Source organism: Etheostoma spectabile, chromosome 7, assembly GCF_008692095.1.
Source record: "Etheostoma spectabile isolate EspeVRDwgs_2016 chromosome 7, UIUC_Espe_1.0, whole genome shotgun sequence".
NCBI lineage: Eukaryota > Metazoa > Chordata > Actinopteri > Perciformes > Percidae > Etheostoma > Etheostoma spectabile.
This window is the reverse complement of record NC_045739.1, coordinates 6,720,947-6,746,058: the sequence shown is the minus strand read 5'-3', so window position 1 is coordinate 6,746,058 and position 25,112 is coordinate 6,720,947. Positions and strand designations below refer to the sequence as shown.

Below are 25,112 nucleotides of genomic sequence, written 5' to 3'. Positions count from 1 at the left end.
ACCTCGACTGAGGTGGTACTAAAAAAAGAACCCCATTAGATAGTAAAGGATGTAAATATTGAAACTAGTAGTTAGATACAGAACATAACAATTTTCTAACCATTTTGATATCAAATTCCAATTGTCATTCAAGGGCATACATCTTTGCCATTTATGTATATAAAAAGACCCTAAGTGACCTCCTGATTAGAGTATAATTAAGTATAATTTGGACTCAGAGCCCGGGTTAGATCACGTGTTCTAAGAGTGAGTGAACCTGTGAAGACCTCTAATATTTCTAGATCTCAACAGCCAAATTCAGAAACAGTGATTTAAAGGGCTACACTCGTAGAAGGGGAGTTACTACTTGGAAATTTCAATGTCAAAACTATACAAAGAGAAACCAGTAAAATGCAAGCCATGAATCAGATGCTGGCTGTGTTTTATAATATGTCATGTTTTGCCCTTGTAGTCACTCCCAGTGACTCCCAGGAGGCAGTAAAGTACGTTGGCCAGTTGAGGTGCAAAACACGTTTGAAACATAACTGGTAATTTGGATATTGAACGCAAATTGTCCCTCTGAATATTATTGCTTTATCAGGCTTGGCCTCATCGGCTAACGTGTGCTTGAATGTCATTGTAATACAATACACATTAGCGAGTCATCGAGATGAAAAACAGGAAATAACGTGATGGTAGTTATTGAAATGAAATTCACCGCTCACATCTCCTCCTCAGTGTCATCTCTCTGCCTGACGATGTGAGTCAGAGTTATATGCTTGAACACAGAGAGACTGACTCATGCAGCCTAAAGTCATACAGAATGGGCACACACACAGAGAGACTACCTTCTTCAAAGCCACATATCCTGATGACACATTCAGTAACATATTATCAGAGGACATTTCACAGAAGACATGCACAGATAGAGAAACACCGATTTGATTTATAGTACCTGGAGGCTAAGGTGGAGAGCTGTGAAAATAAGAGGGTCACCTGATGTCTCCCTCCTCTCACTCTGGGGCAGTGTCATCCGGTCCTAACACCTCATCAGAATTGTGTATGATACTACTGCATGTCACTAACTTGTGACAACACAGGCGAGTTATTAATCATAAACTGTCACATCTCTGCTTGAAATCCCTGTTGGAAGCTTAGGCAAAGCACTAAACTCGTTTTCATGCATTTCAGCCACTTATCTCGAGCACACATGCACATCTTAATTAGCTATCAACTAATGCAACTCAAACGTGTTTTCCCTCTCAGACACGTTCACTCTGATCCTCTCATCACTCTCATGTGTGGCTTACTTTCTTCTCTTCTTCTTAGTGGCATGTGGTGATGACTGAAATGTTTTGGGAATTTGATGTTCTCTTGAGGAGAGGAGGGATTATAGTGTAAGGCTGTGTCCACTTGTGTGTTCTTTATCCCTAAGTTTGTGTCTGCTTGTTGATGCACACCTCTAGAAACTGAGCAAATACACACTAGCTAACATCATCCAACAGCAGTAGGTTTTTTTTTATCCTTGTCAGTAATCTGGTATCACGTGGCTGAAAGACGGGATAACTCATGGTTTAGAGGGATAAAATAATTGCGAGAAGATGATGGAGCAACAGAAGGATTGGCGGTAGTGGAGGTGAGAGAGGGGTTTGTTGCATCTCGCTGTCATACCCACCCCGTAATTGTTTAGTACTTATGGTGGGAGGGATGGTATGTGTGGGCAACATACTTCTCCACATACACACACCCAAAACCAAAATACACACTAAGAGATTCCGTCACCCTAGAGGGAGTCATTTGTGCTCGCAGGCGGTCAGTTGGAGGCTTTTACGGGTCGTTGTGTAGCCGGCGCACTATTCCTGGAAGAGCGTTCTAGTATCTTTTGATCAAATTCTACCCCACTCTCCAGTAACCCGCTTCCTATGAATTGTGGGCTAATTGTGTGTGTGTGTGTGTGTGTGTGTGTGTGTGTGTGTGTGTGTGTGTCTGGGTGGGCAGAGGCCTTTCTATTCTTGATTGATTGTTGTCATCTTGGTGGATTATTGAGTTAGCAGTGAACATGTTAGGCCAGCTGCAGCATCTCGGTGGAGCAGGCACACATACATACTGTACACACATGTATCATCATGCCGATACACTTCTTTAATTCAATGACTGGTGGGAATATTTCAGGGAAAGGGTCCGTGGCTATGTGAAATGAATAAACATCAAAGAATCTAAAGTATGTGTGTTGGATAGATGAAGGTTTTATGCTCATTAGCCTGACTATTGCCCTTGGCTGGCTGGGTCAGCAGTCCACGTGTGTGCATAGGGCATAGTGTGCGTTTGTGTGAATGTTAGAATACTAGTGAGCAGTATGGTGTTTGACCAAAAAGAGGGAAGGAGACAAAGATTGAAAAGGTGTAAATCAGCTTCCCCACAAATTCAAATTTCTTTATTCTATTAGGCTTTTCATTATTGCAATGAAAAAAATAAAATAAGATAAGACAACTGCTCAAAGCGCTGAATAAAGGCTGATAACACATTTTGCAGAGCTGTTGGATCACCACTAGGGATTACCAGAGGACATTCTGAAATTTTTCTGATTCTGATTGTGTGGAGGGAGCTACAAATTTCAAATTTGACTTGACAAATGACAGAGGAGGTCAAATCTATATACAACCCCCCCACCCCCCCCCCCCCCCCGCCTATTTGGGCATTGGAAAGTTTTGAGAGGGCTGGATTTCAAAGCTATTAACCATCAGATAAACAGTCTAATTAAACCGAATGGCATCTTTAGGCTTCCTTTGTCATTTAAGCAATTTGTTTCCTGCTCATCTTTTTTTCCTCTCCTTTGTTCAAATGAATGTAGATAAAAAATATAATTGAACTGTTGCAGCTTTAGGTCTTCAGGTGTCTTTATCTGTTGGAGTCACAGATGGTTGCTTACGTAATGTTCACCCGTAATCAGGTAAAGATTTGCAATTTAATATCATTTATCAGGTGTAAAATTGCCTTTCTCACATATTTGTCCTTTGAATTTGATTTGATCAGGACATTGGATTTGATTCTCATCAACATTACGCCCTATGTCGTGTGTCTTCATAAAATATTCTCTGTTTGTCCTAAAAAGCCAAAGCTGAATAATGACTTCACAAATGTCAATTCCTAAGGGTCAGTCCTCTAAGCTCCCCCAGCATATTTAACTGCACCTCATCTTTACTGATGTCCTCCTGCATGAGTTTTATTGAGCTCTCTAGCCATGACCCAGAGCTGAACAGAAGATGTATCACTCTTTTGACTCTTATCCAGGGGATAGAGGGGGGGGGGGGGGTTATTAGGAGGTAGGGAGCTCAGTTGTTCTACATTAACATATGTTGTTTGTGATTTTCTCCGCATTTTCTCTCATCTCTCTATTTATCTGTTTTTGTGCCATGTTTTTTCCATAAGATTCTCCTTATCCATCATAATTTAGTTTCCCAGCCATTATTCATTGTCTATTTTTTCCTTCTTCCTTTAGAGTGAAGGCTTTATCTTCGGAACTATTCCTTGACTTTACTATGATTATACTTGGTGCAGGTCACAGTTCACTCACTGTGACCTCTGTTGCTTCTCACCTTTCTGTGGGGTTATTGCCCTTGTCCTATGTGCAAAGGAGTGTTCATTTTTAATTATCACTCAGTATTTGATCATCTCCCTCCCCTGCCTGTCACAATGTCTCATCGGGTTGCTGGTAACATTTCCATTACATTAGGAAAAGCAGCCACGTCTGTGTGTGTCTGTGTGTCTGTGTGTGTGTATGCGTGCGTCTGTGTGTGTGTGTGTGTGTGTGTGTGTGTGTGTGTGTGTGTGTGCTCGATGATGCGTTCCTATCATTGCGGCGGAGACGAGATTCCCTTCTCCCTCATCCATCTTCAAGCGCTTGGCTGGAAATGACATGTCGACACACAGCGAAACACATCGTTGCTTGAGACACACAAGCACACACGCACAGGGAATGGGATTGGATTGGCGATAGAATTCTAATCCCCCCCACCCACCCACCATACTTACCCCGAAATGGTATGCTAATTGAGTTGATGCAAATAGGGGCTCACAGTCTAAAAGCTTCTAAAATGCTCGTTTATTTTTGGCTGTTGCCCACACCAAGAGCTCAGGTAGAGGGGAAGGGAGGTCGAAAAGAAAAGGACATCATAAACGAATCAATGTAAAAGGAATTGGCCTAAAACTGCTGTTGGTGTAGTAGTGAAGAGGGTGAACCTTTTCTTATTAACTGTTGAATTTGTCTTTTCATTGTTGAGGGTTTAACTTTGCTTATGCATGTACATGTGAACGTGCATTGTTTGAAAAGCACATATGTCAATAAGTGCCTAAGCTCACTGCAGTGGTATTATTAAGGGAGGCCCTCACCTCCCGTAAAGTTCCCAGAGCATTCTCATTCCTGGAGGCCATTGGCAGGAAGGTTGGAAATAGTGAGCGCCTCTTTAGCTCAGCAGGGGTTGAATCGATAAATCTGTCATTGTTTATCTTACAAAACTTCCAGTCTTCACCTCTGGCGCTCCCACAGTCGGAGGCTGAACACTCAAGCTGTTCATGTCTGCTTGCTCAATGCAGGATTGTTGGCCAATTGCCGTGAGGTAAATGGATATTGTCCTTAATAAACTATGAGAGGTACATGGCCAAGTTGCCAGTGTGTGTCTGTAGGCTGCCATTTTTTTCTAATGCTGGGTCATGGACTGTTACTTTGGCAACCCCAGAAGTTCACCGTCGCAGCAGGAGAGGCAGTTTGCTTCCCGAACATTGCCAACCTGACAACCAACCTGATAACATTTGTCTCTTTCTTTTCTTTTATCTCACCCTCTAGGTGTTGGCATTAGAAAGACAGGTCTTTGACTTCCTGGGTTACCAGTGGGCCCCGATCCTTGCCAATTTCTTCCACATCATCATGGTCATCCTCGGCCTTTTCGGCACCATCCAGTACCGTCCACGCTACATTGTGGTGGTGAGTACATGACTGAGTATAAGTGCACGTGAAACTCTTTACAGTCTGTCCCCTAATCCTGTTCACCATGTTTTTTGTTAAGCAGTGTCACTTTACATCAGTCCTCAGGCCTGTTCATTTGATTGGACATATTGTTGCCTTTCCTCTTTAATTGCAAAGTGTGCTGCAATCTCTTGTGCATTGTGCGACACCCTCAAATCACTCTAATCCCATGGTAATTAGGGCTAATTAAAGGGGGGGGGGGCTAAGGAGCTCATCAGATTTATACTCAGCATTGAGTTTCTGGACACAGAAGGTCATTCTTTGAAACACAGTGCAAAGCATGTGATGCCCGCTGTTTCATTCCTTTTGTTAGAAAAACGCCACTGTGAAGCTTCATAAATGTGCTTTTATGTACTTCAGTTTTCATTTTATACCAAAACACTGTGGGCATTAAAACCCTATTTCAAGCAGCATTAGTGGCAGCACAGATGGCGATGTTAATGACAGGAAAAGAGAGTAAATAAAGAGAGACCGGGGAGATGTAGAAGGATAAATGAGAGGCACGCAGGAAAGTATGGAGGAAGAAGGTTTCAAGTGAGGACAGGAAGGAGAGAAAGTAGAGCTCATGTCAAGTGAAAAATGGGAGAACGCAAGCTAAGGGGTTTCATGATTCAACATGTATGTTTTTACAAAGGTGCTGCTCTTGCCTTCCGCTCTTCCTCTGAAATTTTAAACACACAATTCACCGGAGGATTTTACAACCCTCACAATGATGACTCTTTCTTTCTGTGTCTGTGAATACCACTCAGTGTCTGTCAACAGTTGGCTGTCAGACTGTACAATTTTATAAATGGGTGAAGTCGTGAACTTCATTCAGCCTGAGCTGTTAAAAAATTGTTATGCTCCCTCAGGGTTTGAATAAACTTGAAGCTGAATTTACTGGCACCTTTAAAAAAAGATGTATTTATGTGTATGGTATTTAGAGGTGTGTGCGTGTGCATGTGTGTGCGTGCGTGTGTATGTGTGTGTGGTACTTACTTGACTTTGTTTAGGAGCGCGTTTATTCAACCTGCTTTTTAATTCAGTATCTTTCACATCCTGCTCTGTTCATCTAGTTTCCATGGAGCTAATCTGTCTGTGTCTTTGCCCTCCAGTACACAGTATGGGCCGCTCTGTGGGTGGCCTGGAACGTCTTCATCATCTGTTACTATCTGGACGTAGGCGGCCTGTCCAAGGTGAGCCTTTCAAAATGTCTGTCTGCCATTTCCTCCAAATCTTTCGTCGTGCATCTGTCAGCCAAGTTGGGTGGCTTTGTCTGTACTGTGATGAATGTTCCTTTCTTCCTGAGGTCACAGTTGCGGGCTGGCGGAGAAATTAATCCTCATTTAAATTCCTGTGATCAAGAGTTGCGCCCCTTACATTATTTTTTTTTAGACGCGTTGAGAACTTCATCATAGCTGATGTACATTTATACCGTGGTCGCAATAAAAAAAAATAGTTCTGATGGGCTGGCAGGTGTTAATAAAAAAACTAAAGACATATCTATCGTATCTGGGTAAACTAGCTGCCATTACTGGAGTGGGTAACTACTACATCCACACAGTTTAACTTTTATCTTTCAAAGGAGTTGACTGCTGACAGTGATTTTCCCAAAAATCTCTTCTTTCACTGTCAGTCAGTTCGGCATCGCCACCACAGTAATGGCAGCAGTGCTAGAGATCACAAAACATAAATCAACCAGCAGATTAGTCTATAACACGCCTGAAAAAGCCTAACGTCTGAGTTTGTTTTTTCACCTGAAAATGATTCAGCTTTAATTCTGACACTGTGCCAGTGTAATTGTTTTATTACACCTACCATAACGGCTCAAACAAGACTTTTTGTTTGGTGTGAATTATAAAAGCATTATTGAAGCATTACTGAGCTTTATCAGCACTTGACATATATTTTAGCTTTAATTAAGTATGATGCATATGCATATGATAAATCACTCCCTAAGCTTTAGGAATCTGCGCCATGCACACCCTCAACAGCTCCACAGAGATGTATAATTGGGCCTTGAAGAATGCCTGTGTTCCTTTTTAAATTGCGTGTGTGGTGTGTGTCTGCTGACAGCGGGACAGTCACCTCCCTGTTGAGTTTCAAGTGGAAGCTCACAGTTTAATAGGTAAATAATCTGGAAAAATCCTCCCTCCCAAGCCACCACGCACACACAAACACTCTTTTAAATCTCTGGTGCTCCCCTGTGGTTCCTGAGTGCAGATTAGATGCATATTTATCCAGACAATGAGAAGTGTTTGGGTGTTCACCTCTCAACCTGTAAATGTATCCACCCTCCCTCCTCATGACATCTTGTCTTCTCTCTTTTTTCCACTCGGCTGACTGCTCCTTTGATTTTTTTTAAATGTATTATTCATATTTTGTAAGTTTTATATTTAGCCTTTTTCATTTTAGTCTCCTTTCCTCTCCTCTCCTCTCCTCTCCTCTCTTCTCTCCTCTCCTCTCCTCTCCTCTCCTCTCCATCGATGGGTGTTCTGCCCAATTGTCCGCCTGACCATTGAGAATAATGAATTCAAGTAGGCAACGTTCATCTCACACCAGTTCAGACAGCCAAAATGAATTTCAGAAACACCTTCACAAGCTCTGGCGACTTTGTCATTGTGTGATAGACCATGGCTCCATCAAGTGTGCCTCCTGTCTCTCACTGTTCGTTTGTTTGTGTGTGTGTGTGTGTGTGTGTGTGTGTGTGTGTTGTGTTCTCCTGCATGCTTCCTGCTAGAATAATGAGGCTTGTAGGGGCCAGCTGCTTGGGGCTGAGGCTGGGCATTAACCCGACAGATGGAGCCAACCTGGGCTCCCAGCTCTGCATATGCTGGCCAGGAGGAGAGCTGGCTAATGGAGCACACACGCACACATGCACGACTGAACTTGGCACGCAGCTTTCTGAGGTCCCCAACATATTCTATCATAAAACCGAGTCAGCTCATTCTGTTCAGCTAGCCTTGACCGATGTTGACTGGACTGTTCTGGAGGGTGTGTTCATATACATGTGTGTATGTGACTGATGTGTGCATGGGTGACAAGGCCCTCGAAAGGGAGGGGGCAGGTTGTCAGAGTCATATGCCACATGCTCCGTCACCTCCTATTGATCCCTTATCCCCTCCCCCATGGTGCAAGACAGACTGACAGACAGACCCCTGCTACTCTACACACACCTCTGTTTTAAACAGCCATTCGCTGCTTCTCTTTTTATTCATTCTCTCTTTCACTCTGCACACAGTGACAAAGAGACTTTGGACATGTCCGCACCAAGCTGTCTGAATTTGAAAAAAAAAGTTTCTTTTACACTCCTTAACTGAGCTTTTCACAAATGTTTTCCAATAAATAAAAAAATACCAAATATGTTAAGCTTTGATTCTAACAAATCTATTTTAAGATAATTGTCTCTTCTGTCTTTTAATATCAGCAACGAATCATATACAAAACAAGAAGTTGTGTATCAGTCAGTCAGTCAGTCAGTCAGTCAGTCAGTCAGTCGATTCCACCACTCCAAATTTAAAATAATCTCTACAGCTAGCATGTCTGCACTGCAAATTATTCGGTTCTTACCAAGAAAAAACAACAACAACTTAGATCTAGAAGTGTTAGATAATTTATCTTGTTTTAAGAGTGAATTTCTTATTTTAAGTGTTTAACTTTACACTATAATCTTAAATCAAGCAAGCTTGTCAAGTGAAATTATCTTGCTGCATGGACAGATAATTTCTCTTGTTTTGAGTACCTTTTTCCTCAGATTTAGTGTTTTTATCTTGTTTTTTAGACACCCCTTTGTGTGTTATCCATAATTGTTTAAAGCTAAAACCAAGTTGATCTGATTAGATATGATAAAGGATTCACAATCAATTTGATTTGATAAAATGCTATCAAACCCCCAGTGCTGGTCCAGAGTGAGTGAATCTCAAGTCTTAGCGTGGATTATTACATGCGCCCACACTGCTTTGATTGCTGTGATTGCTCACATTGATTGTCAATATAGGTAATCACACAATACAGGTCATACAAATAACATGTATTTATGTTTATTTATTTGGACAACTTTGTGAGCATAATGTAGGGATTTGAAGGACAACAGTGTAACAGATTCATCTGTTTTGCCTTGTGTTTTATACAGAAACATATGTCTGAGAACACCTGAATTGTGTTTTCAGTTATATTAGCACGTAATATAAATAGATATGTGGGATATGTGATATGTGTCAATAGACAATTTTGTTGCTGCTGACTTTAGTTGTTCCTGACACACACACACACACACACACACACACACACACACACACACACACACACACACACACACACACACACACACACACACACAGTGACTGCAGACTTTATTTTAAACATGCAGAACTCCCTCAACACAGCCTTTCTAGCTCCTGAATCAATATGCAGCCACCACGTGTGGACACCTTTATGAAATTTAAGTAAATGTGAGAATCTTTCAGTCAGAAGAGTCAATTAATCATGAGAAATAAGAATCTAATCATCACCTCATGTCTCTAGTGGTTCCAGTAATAGGATAGTCTCCAAATATGTATTGACTTATGTTTGAGAAAATAGTTTAAGTAGTATCAGTAGACTAACCTTGAATCTATGAAATGGGGGAATTGATTTGTGCTTTGGTGTGTATGGGAGTATAACAATAACACTCCTGACAGTAAGTTCCCAAAAGACTGAATATTGACTTCTGACGTACTGCAGTTGTGAGTGCGGCTGCAATTTGGATATAGATGGTTTCTCTAGCTCGCAGGCTCAATCAATGGCATCTGTCAAGTCATTAGACTTCACAATTCTACTTATTGACTCTCAACTGCCCTTGTTTTGTGACTGTGAGAGAACGACAGAATGACAGATGGAAAATAGAGACAGTGGATGATGATGAGGAGTAATCAACATGAAGAAAAAGAGGGATATTATACAGTAGCATAATTTTAATATTGTTCATAACTCCCATTGCAGTCATTTGTAGTCATTCAAAAAAAATGTAATGCAGCTACCGACATAGATATATATATCTATGGGTACTAATACCAATACTGTGACTTTAATACCGGTTCCTAAACGATACTTTTTTCAATACCAATTTCATAAAACAAATTTTAACAAAAAGAAACATTACAACAACATGCTTACAACATTACACATTACAGCTCACATTTATTTTTCAGGTCTTACTCAAGAGCCCCGTCTCTTTATGTGTAACACAGTTTTTCCTTCATGTCTCTATGTCATGTAATGTTAGACAGCCAATCACAAGCTTTATTAGATCTTGGTAGAAGCATGCTGCATGCTTATTGGCTCACTGACGCTGATGCAATTTGCTCCTTATGAAATTTAGCATTGAATGACGAGGAATTTTTCAAGACTCGATACTAAGGAGGCAATTCAGTCTGTGCCTAAAAGGTGTCAAATTCGGTTTCCAGCCCTAGTCATTTGCACTGAATGCACAGATCTATTGTTGACAGTTGTTGATACCACGCGATTTGTCTGTGTACATGTGAGTGTGAGTGGGGGTTGATAGGAATCAGAGAGGTTTCCTGACACCGCTTGGCTCTATTAATAATGCATGTCTTGTCACTGAGGGGCAAATGCGGGGTTAGATTGCTGTATTGGGGTTATTGATTGGTGTGCGCGTCTGTGCGTCTGTATGTGTGGGCTCATACGGCTGTGTTCAAATTGAACATCACCAGGGTGTACAAGAGCTACATGTATCTAATGCCTGATCTAAAAGTTGTGGCACAGTTTAAGAAGTTGTGAGAAGTTTGTTGGCTCAGACCACGTAATAAAGCCCTAAAGAAAATCTACATTAAAGTAGTTTATTTATGGTCTTTTTTGGTTTTTACTGACTGTCAACCTGACTAAAAAATAAAGTTACGTGGCATTCATTCTTTGTGTTTGTTCATGTTTCACAAAGAGTTTAACCTGAGCCAGACGGACAACAAAGATAGAAGTCACATCCCATCCATACAGGGATTAATAGATACAGTTATAATATAATAAAACATATGACGCGCTGGTATCGGATTGGTACTCGGTATCGGCCAATACACAGGTTCAGGTATCAGAATCGGTATCGGGAAGCAAAAAATGGAATCGGAACATCTTTACTTTAGACATGTCCTATGTGTTGTCATTCTTCAGTTAGAGCTATTAAAAGGTTGGTTCACCCAAATTGTCTCTTAGTTTACTACCTCTGGTGGTATCTTTAGATATTTCTAAATTTTATTTGCCTGGGTTCTCAGTCACTGAGAGTTCTTCCTTCATACAGTGGAGGTGAATATAGTTTCATTTGTAGTGCTCACAGCGCTGAAAAACAATTTTCAACTGCAACATGTCTTTCATAAAACAATGTTCCTGTTTCTGTGGATAAACCACAAAACACTTGTCAACAGTTTGCAGTGGGATCATTTATTCACTAGTGAATAACTCCAAATAAAACGGTTGGCTATGACATCTGTGACTTATTTGAAGAAAGTGTTGCTTTTTTAAATAAATTATAATTTTCCAGCGATATTGCTCTGTCCACCACAACCATTGATTGGATTGCCATGAAATTCTGTGCAGACATTCATGTTCCCAAGAGATACAAAACCTTAATGACTTTAATCTCATGAGTTTTCCTCTAGCGCCACCCGGAGGTTGAGTGAAATGTTTAAGTTAAACTATTGGATGGACTTTGACATTCCCACTAGCCTTGATAGCTAGTAAAACGTTATACCTGCTTAGTATCAGTTAGCGTTGTCTTTGCGAGCATGTTAGCATGCAGATGTTAGCATTTAGCTCAAAGCACCACTGTGTCTAAGTCATTGACTGTAAATATTAATGGACAAACCATCCGGTTCGGAGAAGTGCTGCAAACGAAGTGCCTTAAACCTGCATTCTATCTGAATTCCAGCAGGGGCGACACATGTGGTTGTAAAGGGAGGTCGGTTTCTATAGCAGTCCATAAGAAAAGGGACCCACTTCTCACTTGATTTATTCTTCTGAAACACAGAATGATGTTCATTTTTTGAATTATGGGCTCGTTGATTTTAAAATTGGCGATAAAGCAGGGGGTTGTTTTAGGGCGGGGCTTTGATCTGATTGCCTGTGAAAGTGTGTAACGTAATGTAGATTGTAAGGGCTCCTCCCTCACTCTTCTCTCTTGTCTAAAATTGTCACATACGCAACCAGGAGGGCTGCACCCGTAATGGCAAACTTGACGACGGATAGCAGATCGCCACAAACAAATGGGTGACGTCACACATGCGCTGTCCATTAATATTATACAGTCTATGGCCTAAGTACTGCACAGTCTTGCACAGCTGCTGGCACGGCTGTAGAGTCTTAATGTTGTTTGTAATTGGATGAACCAACCCTTTGAGCAAAAGAGAACAGCCATAATATAAAAAACACACACGGCATCAACATCACGTGTCCTGAGATGAGCCCCCTGCCTTCTGTACAAGATCACCTGTGATCCAGCCTTGTTTTTCTCATAAAGAATGAATTTACATCATAAGTAATGAATAGAGTCCAAGCAAAAACGTTTGTTAATCTCTTTTCAGGACAGTGACCTGCTGACATTTAACATCTCTGCCCATCACTCTTGGTGGAGCGAACACGGGCCGGGCTGTGTGAGGAGAGAGATGCCAGAGGCTCCAGGGGTCCGCACAACAGAGAGCCACTCCTACATCACTGTAATGGGCTGCCTCATGGACTACCAGTACATCGAGGTTGTGCACAGCGGCACACAGATTCTTGTTGCTGTAAGTACAAGATGGTTATGTACTGTACATATGACTCCAGCACTGACATATTCACATGCAGGAACACGTCATGTCACAGAAACTTCTCATATTACTTAACACCAGCAGGGGCCTCACTCAGCGTGAGATTCATGTACGTGAAAGGAGAACATGATAGAAAGGAAGGTGATGTTTTTGTTTTCACTTCAAGCACTTTTCTCAATAATCTTCCACAGTGGTCTGTTATTTTGTCTATCACTGCCTCCCTTCCTCTGCCCCAGTCACTGAATGAAAAATTGATCTATTGTTTTGTCTGGCTGAGGCTCATACCTGCCAGCTGCTAACAGGTTACTCAAACACTGGAAGGACTGTTATTGTCCTCTTTGCACTGTATGAATAGACCCGGAGCACACATCCTGCCAGCACACACATTTGCACACACTTATGTATGACTGACTAAACCTAATATTGGATGGGGGCCAGGACCTTCTTAGTTGCCAGCAGAGCAGGTACTTGGGTTCAGACATGCACTATACACACATTTTCTCACAGTAACATTCACTTACACACAATTTGATTCCATTGCAACATACATGAACACTTCCACACCTATTTTTCGCACTCGTCGCTTAAATACGTGTGGCAGCGGGTGACCGAGAGAAGGAGAGAGCTTACACACAGCGGCTTCATCAGCCTGGTTTTCATTCTTACCATTTTAATCTTGAATCTTACACTTGGGAGAGCACAGTGAATGCAGTTAACTACATGGAAGATTAGAAAACTAGCAGAGGGACCTAGTGTTGGGAAGCACTGGATAGTACCATTCATCCCATCACCCCCATGGAGGAAGGTAATAATATGGCTGACCTCACTTTATAGCCCCAACTCTCTCACTGAACCTTGTTAGCTCCTGCACTAAAGGCAGTGAATTGGTATATTCCTCGCCTCCTGTGGACTTTTACTCCTCTATAGGAGCTGGCACTTTTTTTCCTGCATATTTTCATGGTATTGTCCAACCAAGTACACAACACCATCTCCGTGGGAACAGCTCCCTGGAGCAGGGAAATTGATACTGAAATCCCAGTGTCACAAATGGCACCATTTTCCTTTTACCCTCGCTTCTTCTCAGGCTAAAAGCAGAGTAATGCTTAGGAAAATAGAGTCTTTTGAGATGTACACTCTTGTTTAGGTTTGTCCTCTTTTCCTCTCTCTTGGAAGATAGGGCCAGACAGAAATATAGTGTTGAAGGAGTGAATGAAAAGAATAGGAAGAAAGTGGGGTGTCCCTTTGTCTTTGCTAGAGGGGTTTCAAGTTTGCCGTGAAAGGCCATTAAATATTTAGTTCCGGCTCCAAGGAGCGTGTTTCATTAGGATGAAAAATGTGGATCCACTGGCCAATAATGGAGGCATCACTGTCTTCTCTCTGCTCAGATTCATCATGAGCAAGAAGGAAGCCGTTCAGAAGTGAAGCTTTGGTAAAGTCAGCCCTGTTTTGTTGCTTATTGCCGCTACAGGCTACATTCAGTCAAAAGTAACTTAGAGGTTTAAAGGATGAGCTTGAAGTGGAGGCAACCTTTCCAAACTGGGATAATGTATTATTCATTGATTCATCACTGGGGGGATATGTGGCTTCATTTCTGCCATATATTCTTTGTTGCCTTCTCTGAAGCCCAACTCAAGCATCCATCATACAGTACATATTGTTATTGAACGGCTTTGTTTTTCTTTTACTGGCATAATAATGACAGATTTTTCTGTTGGTTTAGTCAGCAGAAAATCCACAGCACCTCTCTCGATCCTCCCACGATCCTTCCCTTTTTTACATCTGTGCGCTGCTTTTGCTCTTAAATAAAACAGTTGAGTCTGAGGAAACATCTCTGGTGAGATGAAGTCTAGTTAGGAAGAAAGGTATGATTGAGAAAAAGAAGAGAAACTGTGCAAGATGTGATGTTCAGTTTGGATCTGTAGACATAACTCTCACACTGAATGGAGTAGTGAGAGATGGCAAGGGGTTGTCAGAGCTGCTGAGCTTCTCATAAAACACACACACACACACACACACACACACACCATATTATTTAGCGTAGGTTATTACCGCCACAGTTGATGCTTTCTTTAGTTGCCTCTTTTTCCCTGGGAAAATGTTCTGGGAGGATTGCGTGGAAGTTGATAATGGGTGAAACGGCAGCCTGCGTCATTCTCTTGCTCCATTGCTCATTTCCTCCTATTTCATCTATTTTTCTTCATGCCTTCCTGTCTCCTTTTCCTGCCCAGATCTCACACTGTTTGACCTTCGTGTCAATCAAACTCCCAACAACTTCACTGACAAAAATGAAGCTTCTCTCTCTCCCTGCATTTCTCCCTCGCTGTCACTTTTGCTCATTCTCTCGTTTTCTCTGGAGCCTAGATGGCTCTGCCATGTCAATCTACAGTCTACGTTTTTTTAGGGTAGCATGGGGGACAAATAAGGGCCCTCGTTTAATTAGAGGGGCCCTCTCAGCAGGCCTGGGCCGACCTTGTGATTACAACTCGGGGCTGGGCTTGCCGATAAGGTCCAGGGTGTGTTTTGTGGCTGTTCAGGTTCACCCAGTTCAGCGGACAGCCCGCCCACCCCCTCGTCATCTAAAAGGTTAGGGCTCGCTTTGATAAGTCCATTAGTCCTTGTTGTGTTTTCAAACTCTCCCTTTTGTGAGTGTATGCGGCATGGGGAGCCAACTGGAGGGATCTTTGATGTGTTTCTATTTAAAGTGCAGTAATTTGTCCAGAATCAGGAAACGGCCATGCATTGTGTAGTATAATAATAGCATTAAGCACCTCTGCAATATGTCAGCACTGACATGCATTGTACCCGCTATGCAAGTTTTGCAGAATCTGCTTCAAAGGATAATAAAGAGCCTAGGATTAAAAGACTGATGATGCAGTAGTGAGCAGTTGTTAGGTCTGCTGGCTGCTTCCAAAACCAAGGAGGATAAGGGCCCAAAGACCAGAGGAGAGAATTATTCTCCAGCGGTGAACTGAATATTGTGTCGGGCTACTCGCAGTACATCGTACAAACATGACTGCCCGCCATTACACTTCAAAGGCTGTCTCTGCCAAAATCTTTAATTGTTAATCTGCTTTGCAGGGAAATGGATTTTCCTCAGAATAATTTTATTCTAATATTTGGTCTTTTTAAACTTCCAAGAGTAGGCAAGAAGAAGAGGGAAAAGAACTTAAAAAGTGAAAAACCAAGCAATATTGAAGAAGTAAACCTTCTCTCTCAGCATGTTTGCGTTTCTTTTTGCTTGTTGAGTGTGTACTTGTGTTATTTACCTGCCTGATTTGCCTTCTTTCCATTTGTTGAGAGCCCCATTTTAATCCTCTTCACTTAGTCAGACCTTATCTGAAATCTTCTGTATGGGGCTGCAGGTGACAAAACAAGCTGTGTTTTCTTTCTTCAGACAGCTTTTATTTCTGCATGTGTAGCCTCTTGTGTCTGTATGTTGTTTTTTTGACATCACACTGCTGTTATTTGCAGTTATTTGACACGGAAGATGCATATCAGCACTGTACACACTTAACAACCCCATGTGGCCCTGTAAGCTGCATAGATCTGTGTGCGTATGTGTGTGTGTGTGTGTGTGTGTGTGTGTGTGTGTGCATGTATGCATGTGTGTGTGTCTCTTTGAGAAAAGAACAGGTGGATGTGGTCTCTGCAGTCCCTATCTCATCATGTTTTATCATTTACATGCAGCTGCCCACACACAAACACACACATCTAATTTTCTGCAGAGAAGCCTGCGCCTTATTGTCAGGCAGAAAGTCCTGTGTAATTAACCCACAAGACATCTGCACCCCCACTCTCTCCCTCTTTCTTTCTGCCCCTCCTCCTCTCTCCCACGTGATAGATTTTACCTACAAATTCCTTTCATCATGGTACACCAGGTAAATTGTCTCCTGAACCACAATCAATAGTGTGTTAATTAGCTTGTACAGTGGCTTACACACCCATGCTAAAGTTGATTAAAAAGAGGAATAAAAAAACATCTTTTGGAAATTGATCTTAATTCCTTAATTCAAAATATTTAGGAAAATCCAACCTTTTAAGGACAGCAATTTTCTTTGTGAATGAATAATGTATTGTAAATAAATAAATGTTCTTCCTTAAACTACAGAGCATTATATACACACCCCTATGTTAAATTCCCATAGAGGCAGGCACATTTTTATTTTTTAAGGCCAGTTATTTAATATATCTAGGATATTATGCATCCTGATAAAGTTCCCTTGCCCTTTGGAATTAAACTAACCCCATATCATCACATACCCTTCACCATACCTAGAGATAGGCATGGTTTTATTTCAGTTAGCTTAATAGCTGGTTTGATTGGCATTGAGAGATGAACTTATGAAAAGTTCTAGGTATGGTGAAGGGTATGGGATGATGTGGGGCTTTATTAATTCCAAAGGCCACTGTAGATCGACTCGATTATCTGTCCCTACATACAGGTGCACAGGCCTGGACCCTCCTCCACAGGGCATCTCTTAATGTATATTAACTCAGAAAACAGACAGATATAGGGCTGAAACCAACAATTATTGTCATTATTGATTCATTTGTTAATTGTTTTTCAACTAATCGCCAGTATGATTTCAGAAAAAACTGAAAAGAATAGCCATATAAATTCTCCAGAACCCAATGGCTTTTTTTGTCCAACCAACCAGGAAAAAACAAAAGAGATTTAAGTTATAATGCTATAAAACGGCAGTGTCATTTTTGACCATGATAGCTTTTTCGGTCCACCACTTTGATCCAGGCAGAAATATCTAAAAGTTTAAAATGGATTGCTATGATATTTTGTACAGACAGTTCTTGTCCTCAGCGGATGAATCCTACTGACTTTTTTGATCGTCTGACTTATCTTTTGACGCTACAAGCAAGTAAAAATGTTCACTTATCTTGTGAAATAGCACATCTACCAGATCAATTGGCACAGTTTTTTTTATATACAGACACAAATCCCAGATGATTTATTTGCTGATCCTCAGATTTTTCCACTAGTCCCACCCCTAAATTGACAGTTGTGGTTTCAAGCATTTCATCTAGCGCAATCATCGGGTCAAATTTTGAATTTGTCCAAGCTAATTAAGATGGTAAACATTATACTTACTAAACATCAGCATGTTAGCATTGTCATTGGGAGAATTTAAGCATGTAGCCAGCAGACATTAGCGTTTAGCTCAAAGTGCCGCCGGGCTCAAGTACAGGCTCAGAGAGCCGCTAGCATGGCTGTAGACTCGTAGTCTTGATGCTCAATAAATGACTTTGGTGATCAATCCATTACCAAAATTGTTGATACATTTTCTGACAATCAATGAATCAAGTTATCTTTCAGGACTTCACAGATACAATTTTAAATGGAAAGATTGAAAAGGCCTAAAGGATGTAGTTGTTTAGACCTTTGCAGTGAAGAAGACTCATTTGTTGTGGAAATGACAGATATTTCCAACTAGTTGACTGTAACACTGATTTGTTGTAATCGTAACTGAGACTACTTAAAGCTTCTAATCATGAAACAGATTCATGATTGGTAGACTGATGTTTAGAAGTGAGTGTGTGCATGGTCAAAGGTGGTCATGTGTTTTTCTGTACTGGCACATTCAGTATACACCTGACCTTCATTAGCCTATGCAAATACAAGTAACCCTCCTTTCTAGCTCAGCAGCTGGCCTTCTTTTCACACACAGACCCATGCATTTTTGAGCCTTGAACTTCTTGTGGCCCTCATTATCTGAGAGAAGAAAAACAGATAATGCTGAACTATCACAAATACCTCTTTTAGTTTCCTCTGCAACATAGTAAATAGTAAATGAAGGCCCACTGGAGGACAGCTTGGCTTTTGATGTTTATCCATATCTAACGCTGCACTTTTCATGCACTTTTCTGCCTTCTTGCATCCTTCTGTCAGTTGTCAAGATAACTGTTCAGTGCTCAAAAATCCTACAGAGGAGACATAGATGAGGTGCCACTTACTGTTAGAGCAACAATAAAACAAGGACACAGAGAGAGGTGTGGAGGGAAGATAACAGATTTGCCGATTGTAGAGTGACAGTGATGTGCATGGAGACCTGTATTCAAAAAGCTAAACTTAAAGCAAACAGTGCAGAGTGCAAGGAGAAAACACAAAACAATGATTGGCAGTTAAGTGAGTTGGCTTTAGTTTGGCACGTCCTCACAGCCAGACTGACATCAAGCCTCAGAGGACATGAAGGGGCTTTATGAACTTAATTAATTTGACATCAATCTCTAAAATGATCCCTGAACTCCAGAAATGACAGTGGGAAGTCAAAGACAAAGAAGGGGGGGAGGGGGGTTATGAGCGTGATTATTTAATATGCAGGGGTATATAAGTGGAATTGTCACTTGTTATTTAGGACAGTGACCTATATTGGCTAAGGACAGCAATGCCTCCGGCAAAAAGGCGCACCGAGTGTTCACTTCCCATCTGATCTTATTACCTCGCTGTACATCACACTAAATGTACCGTAGCCATAGAAAAGAAAACTAAAAGACACAGACATGAGCAGATATATTATAGTCCATTCTCCATGCAGCATCCAGACTTCCTTGCGGTCAGCAGTTATCAGTCGAGGAGAAAGAAACTGTGCTGATTTCACTTTACTGAGCAGTGAAAGGCTCACTCCCATGTTAAGCATTCACTGATTTAAAGGTATTTCATGAAATTTCTGGTGTGTTGGGTTTTACAACTCACAACTGCTATTTGCAGTTGTACTATAGTTGTATACTATATAGCTGTAGTAAGTTTGCAAAATGAGACACATTCCAGAAAAGTCCCTTTCACTTTTGACTAGTTTCTCTCATTAAAACAAACGCCATGCTGTTACCCATGGAAATAGTGTGTTGTCAAATGACATGTTGCACATTTTGTCACGGCAAAAATTGAGATGGGTTCATCTTTTTTTGACGATCCTGTGTTTTTTGTCCCGGACTCCTCTTCACGTACATTCCCGCTGCATCAACACAGTGGTCTCATTGAAATGAATGAGGGGGACTGTTTTTTTTTACAGTGTTGTTTTTATTGGTCTGAACATGTTGAACTGAACACTGTCTGACCAATACAGTGTTCGCCACCACGACCGCCAATCTACAGAATAACTTTGGGAGTAATGGTGTTCATCCATCCAGTAAACTGTTCCAGAGACTTGTATTATAACTATTGTTTCAAGTTGGAATTGTTTTACTCCAATTGGGATTATTTAAGTAGCATTTGTTTTAGGATTAGCAATTTAGCATGAAAATCCACATCTGCTCACCGCGCTGCCATAACCGGAAGTCCAGTGCCAGAGACTTGATTAGGCAAATTGAAGCTGTTCTGGCAAATTGTGCTAGCCAAACACCTTACTAATACCCTAAGGCATTATCTCCACTACTATTTTCTTGTTTTAAAATGTATTACTTTTTACACGTTTACGCCTTGCGTCCACACTACTCAGGCGTTTCTGAGCCCCTAAAACGGAGACGTTTGGAAACGCTGCTGACTTCGTTATAGTTTGGAAACATCAGGGTTATGTAGTAGTCTGAACGGGCAGAAATAGAGACCTTTGGAAACGTTGACGCAGACTCCCACATGTTGCTCCCTGATTGGGTGTTATCAGTAACAACATGTCCTTCCCTGATTCGTCACGCCACTGTCATATCATGTGAACATCAGCCTTGACTTCTGGTGGTTAATTCAAAATGGATAATGAATTACAGCCATTTCTGACCTTGTTGTTGATGCTAGCAGCTATTGTGCAGGGAAACTCTGAATTTTATAATGCTATTGCTGCCGACGCGTGCAAGCGATTATTTGATTGATTTTCAGTTTTTTAGCCAGTTTTAAATGAAGACGTAGTAGTGGGGATATAGTCTTAATGTTGGTTTTTCTATTAATTTGGCACCCATCAGTAGGCTACACAAACGCTTCTCTCAGTCTCAAGCCTCCTTTGCTGTGACATATTGGCTTTGCTTTGTTTGACTCAATCCCAGACTACAACAGAGATCTGAGCCTTTCATGAAATTAAACAAATGTGCACTCGTGCATAGATATTAACTCCTAAGAGCACACACTTGGCAAACACTTTTACAGGACAAACACACTGATATAATGCAGTCTGAAGCAGGTGTGCCCCCTGCTGTTAACGCCATCTTGTGTTTGACACTGGCTTTATACATATGCTAATTCACCTCCATTTCACCGCCGCTGTAATGGTTGGTGTGAGGCTAGCAATTAGATACTAGAGAGAAAAAACGTAGTGAGAAAGAAGCAGAGAAGAGTTGTGTATCTGATCCACCCCATACAGAGACAAACCTATTTCCTTTTCCATGAGACACTACACCTGCGTTTCATTCATTTTCATTCAATAACACATTTAATCTACATCTGGATGAGCTTCGATAAAGGCCAAATATATTGTTCACGTGGAAATCAGGAAAAAACCATGGTAGAGATGAAAGACTTGCAAACTCATCTCAACTCATCACGCCATCTTTGTTTCTCTTGTAATTACACAGGCCAAGTTAAGTTATAGGTTGAATGAATGTTATATAAATAGCCACCACCAGACAGTCGGTCCCCCCTTGGGTTTTGTGTTTGTGTACCCAGTGTGCGAAGAGGGCAGCATGCCCAACGCTGTTTTAATTGGCATGGCGGAGTGCCAAACGATGGGTGGAAGGCTGGGTGGAGAGAGACTGTCTCTGAGTGTCTGCCTGTCTTGGTGTCTGTTTCTGAGTCGATGACAGCCATCTGCCAGTTCCACAGGCTATTCTCAGCACTGTTTGCCCGCACGTGCGTTGGCATACAGTCACTTTGTGCACTCGCTTTGTTGTTTTCTGGTGTTTGTGCATATGAGCTACTACTGTATGTATACTCTTGAAGCCCTGTCAACTCCATAAGCATTGCCAACACTGATGTTACAGTAAATCAGAGTGCAGAGGGACAATGATTTATATTATCACCTTTAAAGTTGCCAAACTTTTTACCAACCAGTTGTGTATTTACACATTCAGCTCCCTTGTTTCTGCACACCTCATGTATGTATAGTCTGATATATACTCTGATTAGATTAGATTAGATTTTTTTTCTGTGGCCAGATATTGTCAGTGTTACAACCGTGCAAGATGCAGGCTTCAAACTTTACAGGCTTGTAGTTCTGATCAAAATAATGGCCGAGTTCGAAGACGGGTGTGGTACCAGAATTACGGGTGTAGTCAGACCATGGCTGGATTTGGTGTAGTGGCTGGTGTGATCTCATCGCAAGATGGTCTCTAGTTTTCTTATTGAATTAATCCGTTGATTCTTTTTTTTGATGATACAGACTAAACAATTAGTCTCTAAAATGTCTGAAAATAGTGAAAAAAATGTCCATAACCGAAGGTGATGTCTTCATGTGGCTTGTTTTATCTGACTAACAGTCCAAAACTTAAACATATTCACTTCACAATGTTATAAAACAGCAAACAGCAAATCTTCCCATTTAAAATACTGGAATTGTAAAGCTGTAATTTGTTTGACGTTTTTTACTCGATAGCTAGCCTTGATACCAAGTCTATTTGAAGCCTTCTATTTATCATGTTATATATTTATCATATATTCATTTTAATAGTCTTAACAACAATGTACATGTATTTCAATTAACAGAAGCTAATGTATTGGGAATTGTCAACTGTTTACTTTTATTGACAGGAAACGTTCAACATTCTTCTTCCTCTGTTAGAAACATACCTCAAACAGCTTAGAGCTTAAAAAATAAGCCTCATTTCGAAATAAGTTACGCAAATTCTGTCGTTGTTAATTTACACAAACTTAAAGTGTACTCAAACGTAAAGTACAGAGCAAAGAAAACAAAATCACATATCTTGGGATGTTGAGATAAAAAGGCATGAGGTGTAAAGTATTTTAGGTTTGTCTTCCTGCTGTAGTGAACTGAAAATAGAAACCATGACATAACAGTCACACATGTTTAGAGAATATGTCAGTAATGTTTAACTTTTTGTCCTAGCTCAAAATCAAAAAAATGTCCTTTCATCACTGCAGACATTTTTTCAGTGGTAATAACAATTTTTCTCACAAGTAGTGCGTCATCTGATCGGCCAATCTGATTGGCCTTTATGTAGACCATCGATCAAACTATTTAAAGCCTTTATCGGCCAATAACGAGCAGACACCGATCAATTGGAGCACCCTTAGTTGAAACAAGTACTTGATTATTGCATTCAATTTTAGTTAATCAAATGAATTATATAATAATCAATGAATCGTTTCAGCTCAAGGTTTGTTGTTCTTTGCACAGTGTCCTGAGGACACACGGCCACCGTCTCTCAAAATGGAGGCTGCATCCCCAAAAAACTCAGTCTTTTTCAGATGTTCTGTATTATTATTTTGTCAATCAAAGCAAACACACAGCTGTTTATTAACTACACACTGCCAGTTCTGCGGAGTCTAACCTCTCTTGTTTGCTTTTGTGTTCACAGCTCCTGGGCTTCGTGTACGCCTGTTATGTTGTCAGCGCTATCACTGAGGAGGAGGACAGCTGTGAGTCACTTAACCTCAACCTTACACACACACACACACACACACACACGCACGCTAACACGCACACACACAAACATCCTTCTTGAAACAGTTTATTGCAACAGTAAATAAATCACTCTCAGACCCTCTCACACAGATGAAATGGAAAATACCTGCGTTGAGGAGAACAGGGCTACATCTTTCTTCATCTCCCTCGCTTCCTGTTCCACCCCACACTATCACCGCTCCAGCTCTCCCCTGTCTCCATCCCCTCTCCTCCCCCACGCCAGCTGGGCCCTCTCTCTCTGTCTCCCTCCTTCCAGAACCGAAGGAGCCATGTGTTTCCTCTCCACACCTCCTTTCACCCATTCTTTGCTTTCTCTTTCATGTGTCCACTGCTCGCCTCAACTCTCCTCCTTGTCGGTCTGTGTGGTCCTCACTGTTGTTGTAAACCTCCTTTAATGTACTCTGGGCTCACTTTTCTCATTTTTCTCTCTCTTCTCTCCATGTGTCCCCTTGTTTGTCGCTCCAGCTGTCTGTTGCCTGGCTAGGGTGGGTGTTTTTGCACCTCCCCCAAGCTCTTGTTCACAAACACACACACATACCTTCCCTCCTCATGCCTGTCTCTCTCGCTGCTAGTCAAACATGTAAATCCTTCCTCTAAAGTGGCTCAGTATATCAGTACTCTAGCTCCTGTCTGTGGCGGTGTATGTTAATCTGCATTAAAACCTAAACATGGAGTCAGATGAGAATGAGTGGTGACCTTCATTCTTATTCTGTCGTGCATAAACCAGACAGAGGGTGAGAAGAGGGTGTGGGAAAAAGACGACGGGGGATCGTGAAATGAGTCATCAGAGAAGAAGGAGAAACCAGAGACGGACACATGTGATAAATGACCCAGCTGCTGTGACCTCATAGGCAGCAGGTCAGAGGTCCTACTGGAGGTTAGCCAATCAGAGGGCAGGAAACCTTTGATCTAAGGCTTAGTGGCAGTCGTAAATATCTGATTAGCACCGCACTAAATCTCCAGGACGAATACTGTTGTCCACTTGCATGAGAATCTGCCTTTACATATTTTCCCTTGTAAATTTAAGTCAGTGCTTTGAAACAAAATAGTTGAATGTATTAACTCTCTGTGAGGATTAGCTAAGATTAAATGGACTTTCTTAGGCACATATTCATACATACTGTACGTGCTTGTTAGAATACTAATTATGGCTGTAATCATGTCAATCCCTTTTGCAAGACACCCAAGCTCTAATTTGATTTGAAGACAGCTTAATACACAAAGCGCTACGTGCACTAATTACATCTTAAACAGCAGACTTGTAATTTGGTGGACTTGTGATGTGGTTTCCGTGTGTGTTCCTGTAGAAGAGTGGTATAGACGTCCAAGCAGTTCTTTGGTGGTCACATACCAGAGATTCACTGGCTGTGAGTGGTTAGCATCACCACCCCCAGCTCTGGGCAGTACCACTTAATCACGGCCCTAAGTAATCCCTGGAGGGCAATACCAGGAACTGAGACAACTATAATACAAAATAAAGACTTTCCCTTTTGTTTTCTGTGACATTTGAGCTTGGTTCATCCCCTGTATGGACTGTTGGCACAGATTGTGTTTGTTTAAACTCATAGCGGACAGTCATCTACATTTAAAAAACTGAGTTAAAAATAACAACAGAGCAATATGGAAATGGTTGGTTAAAAAAGCCTTGGGTGAAAAAAGAACATGGTGGGATTTTATTTAGTCATCTGGCAGTTCTTCTCTGATCCAGGCTGTACTGGAGTAAACCGCTGCTACATTTATACATATGCTAATTCACCTCCATTC

The 25,112-nt window shown here is 41.3% G+C and overlaps 1 protein-coding gene across 2 annotated transcripts in view; it reads left to right on the top strand.

The window, feature by feature from the left end:
- The window catches only part of nkain4 (sodium/potassium transporting ATPase interacting 4), a 49,630-nt gene that overhangs the window by 13,938 nt on the left and 10,580 nt on the right, over positions 1-25,112 (top strand). For both annotated transcript variants that reach the window (XM_032520025.1, XM_032520024.1), the window contains exons 2-5: positions 4,823-4,960; positions 6,097-6,177; positions 12,550-12,750; positions 23,242-23,302. In XM_032520025.1, coding sequence (XP_032375916.1) covers positions 4,823-4,960; positions 6,097-6,177; positions 12,550-12,750; positions 23,242-23,302 — 481 coding nt within the window. The remainder of the gene's footprint in view (positions 1-4,822; positions 4,961-6,096; positions 6,178-12,549; positions 12,751-23,241; positions 23,303-25,112) is intronic.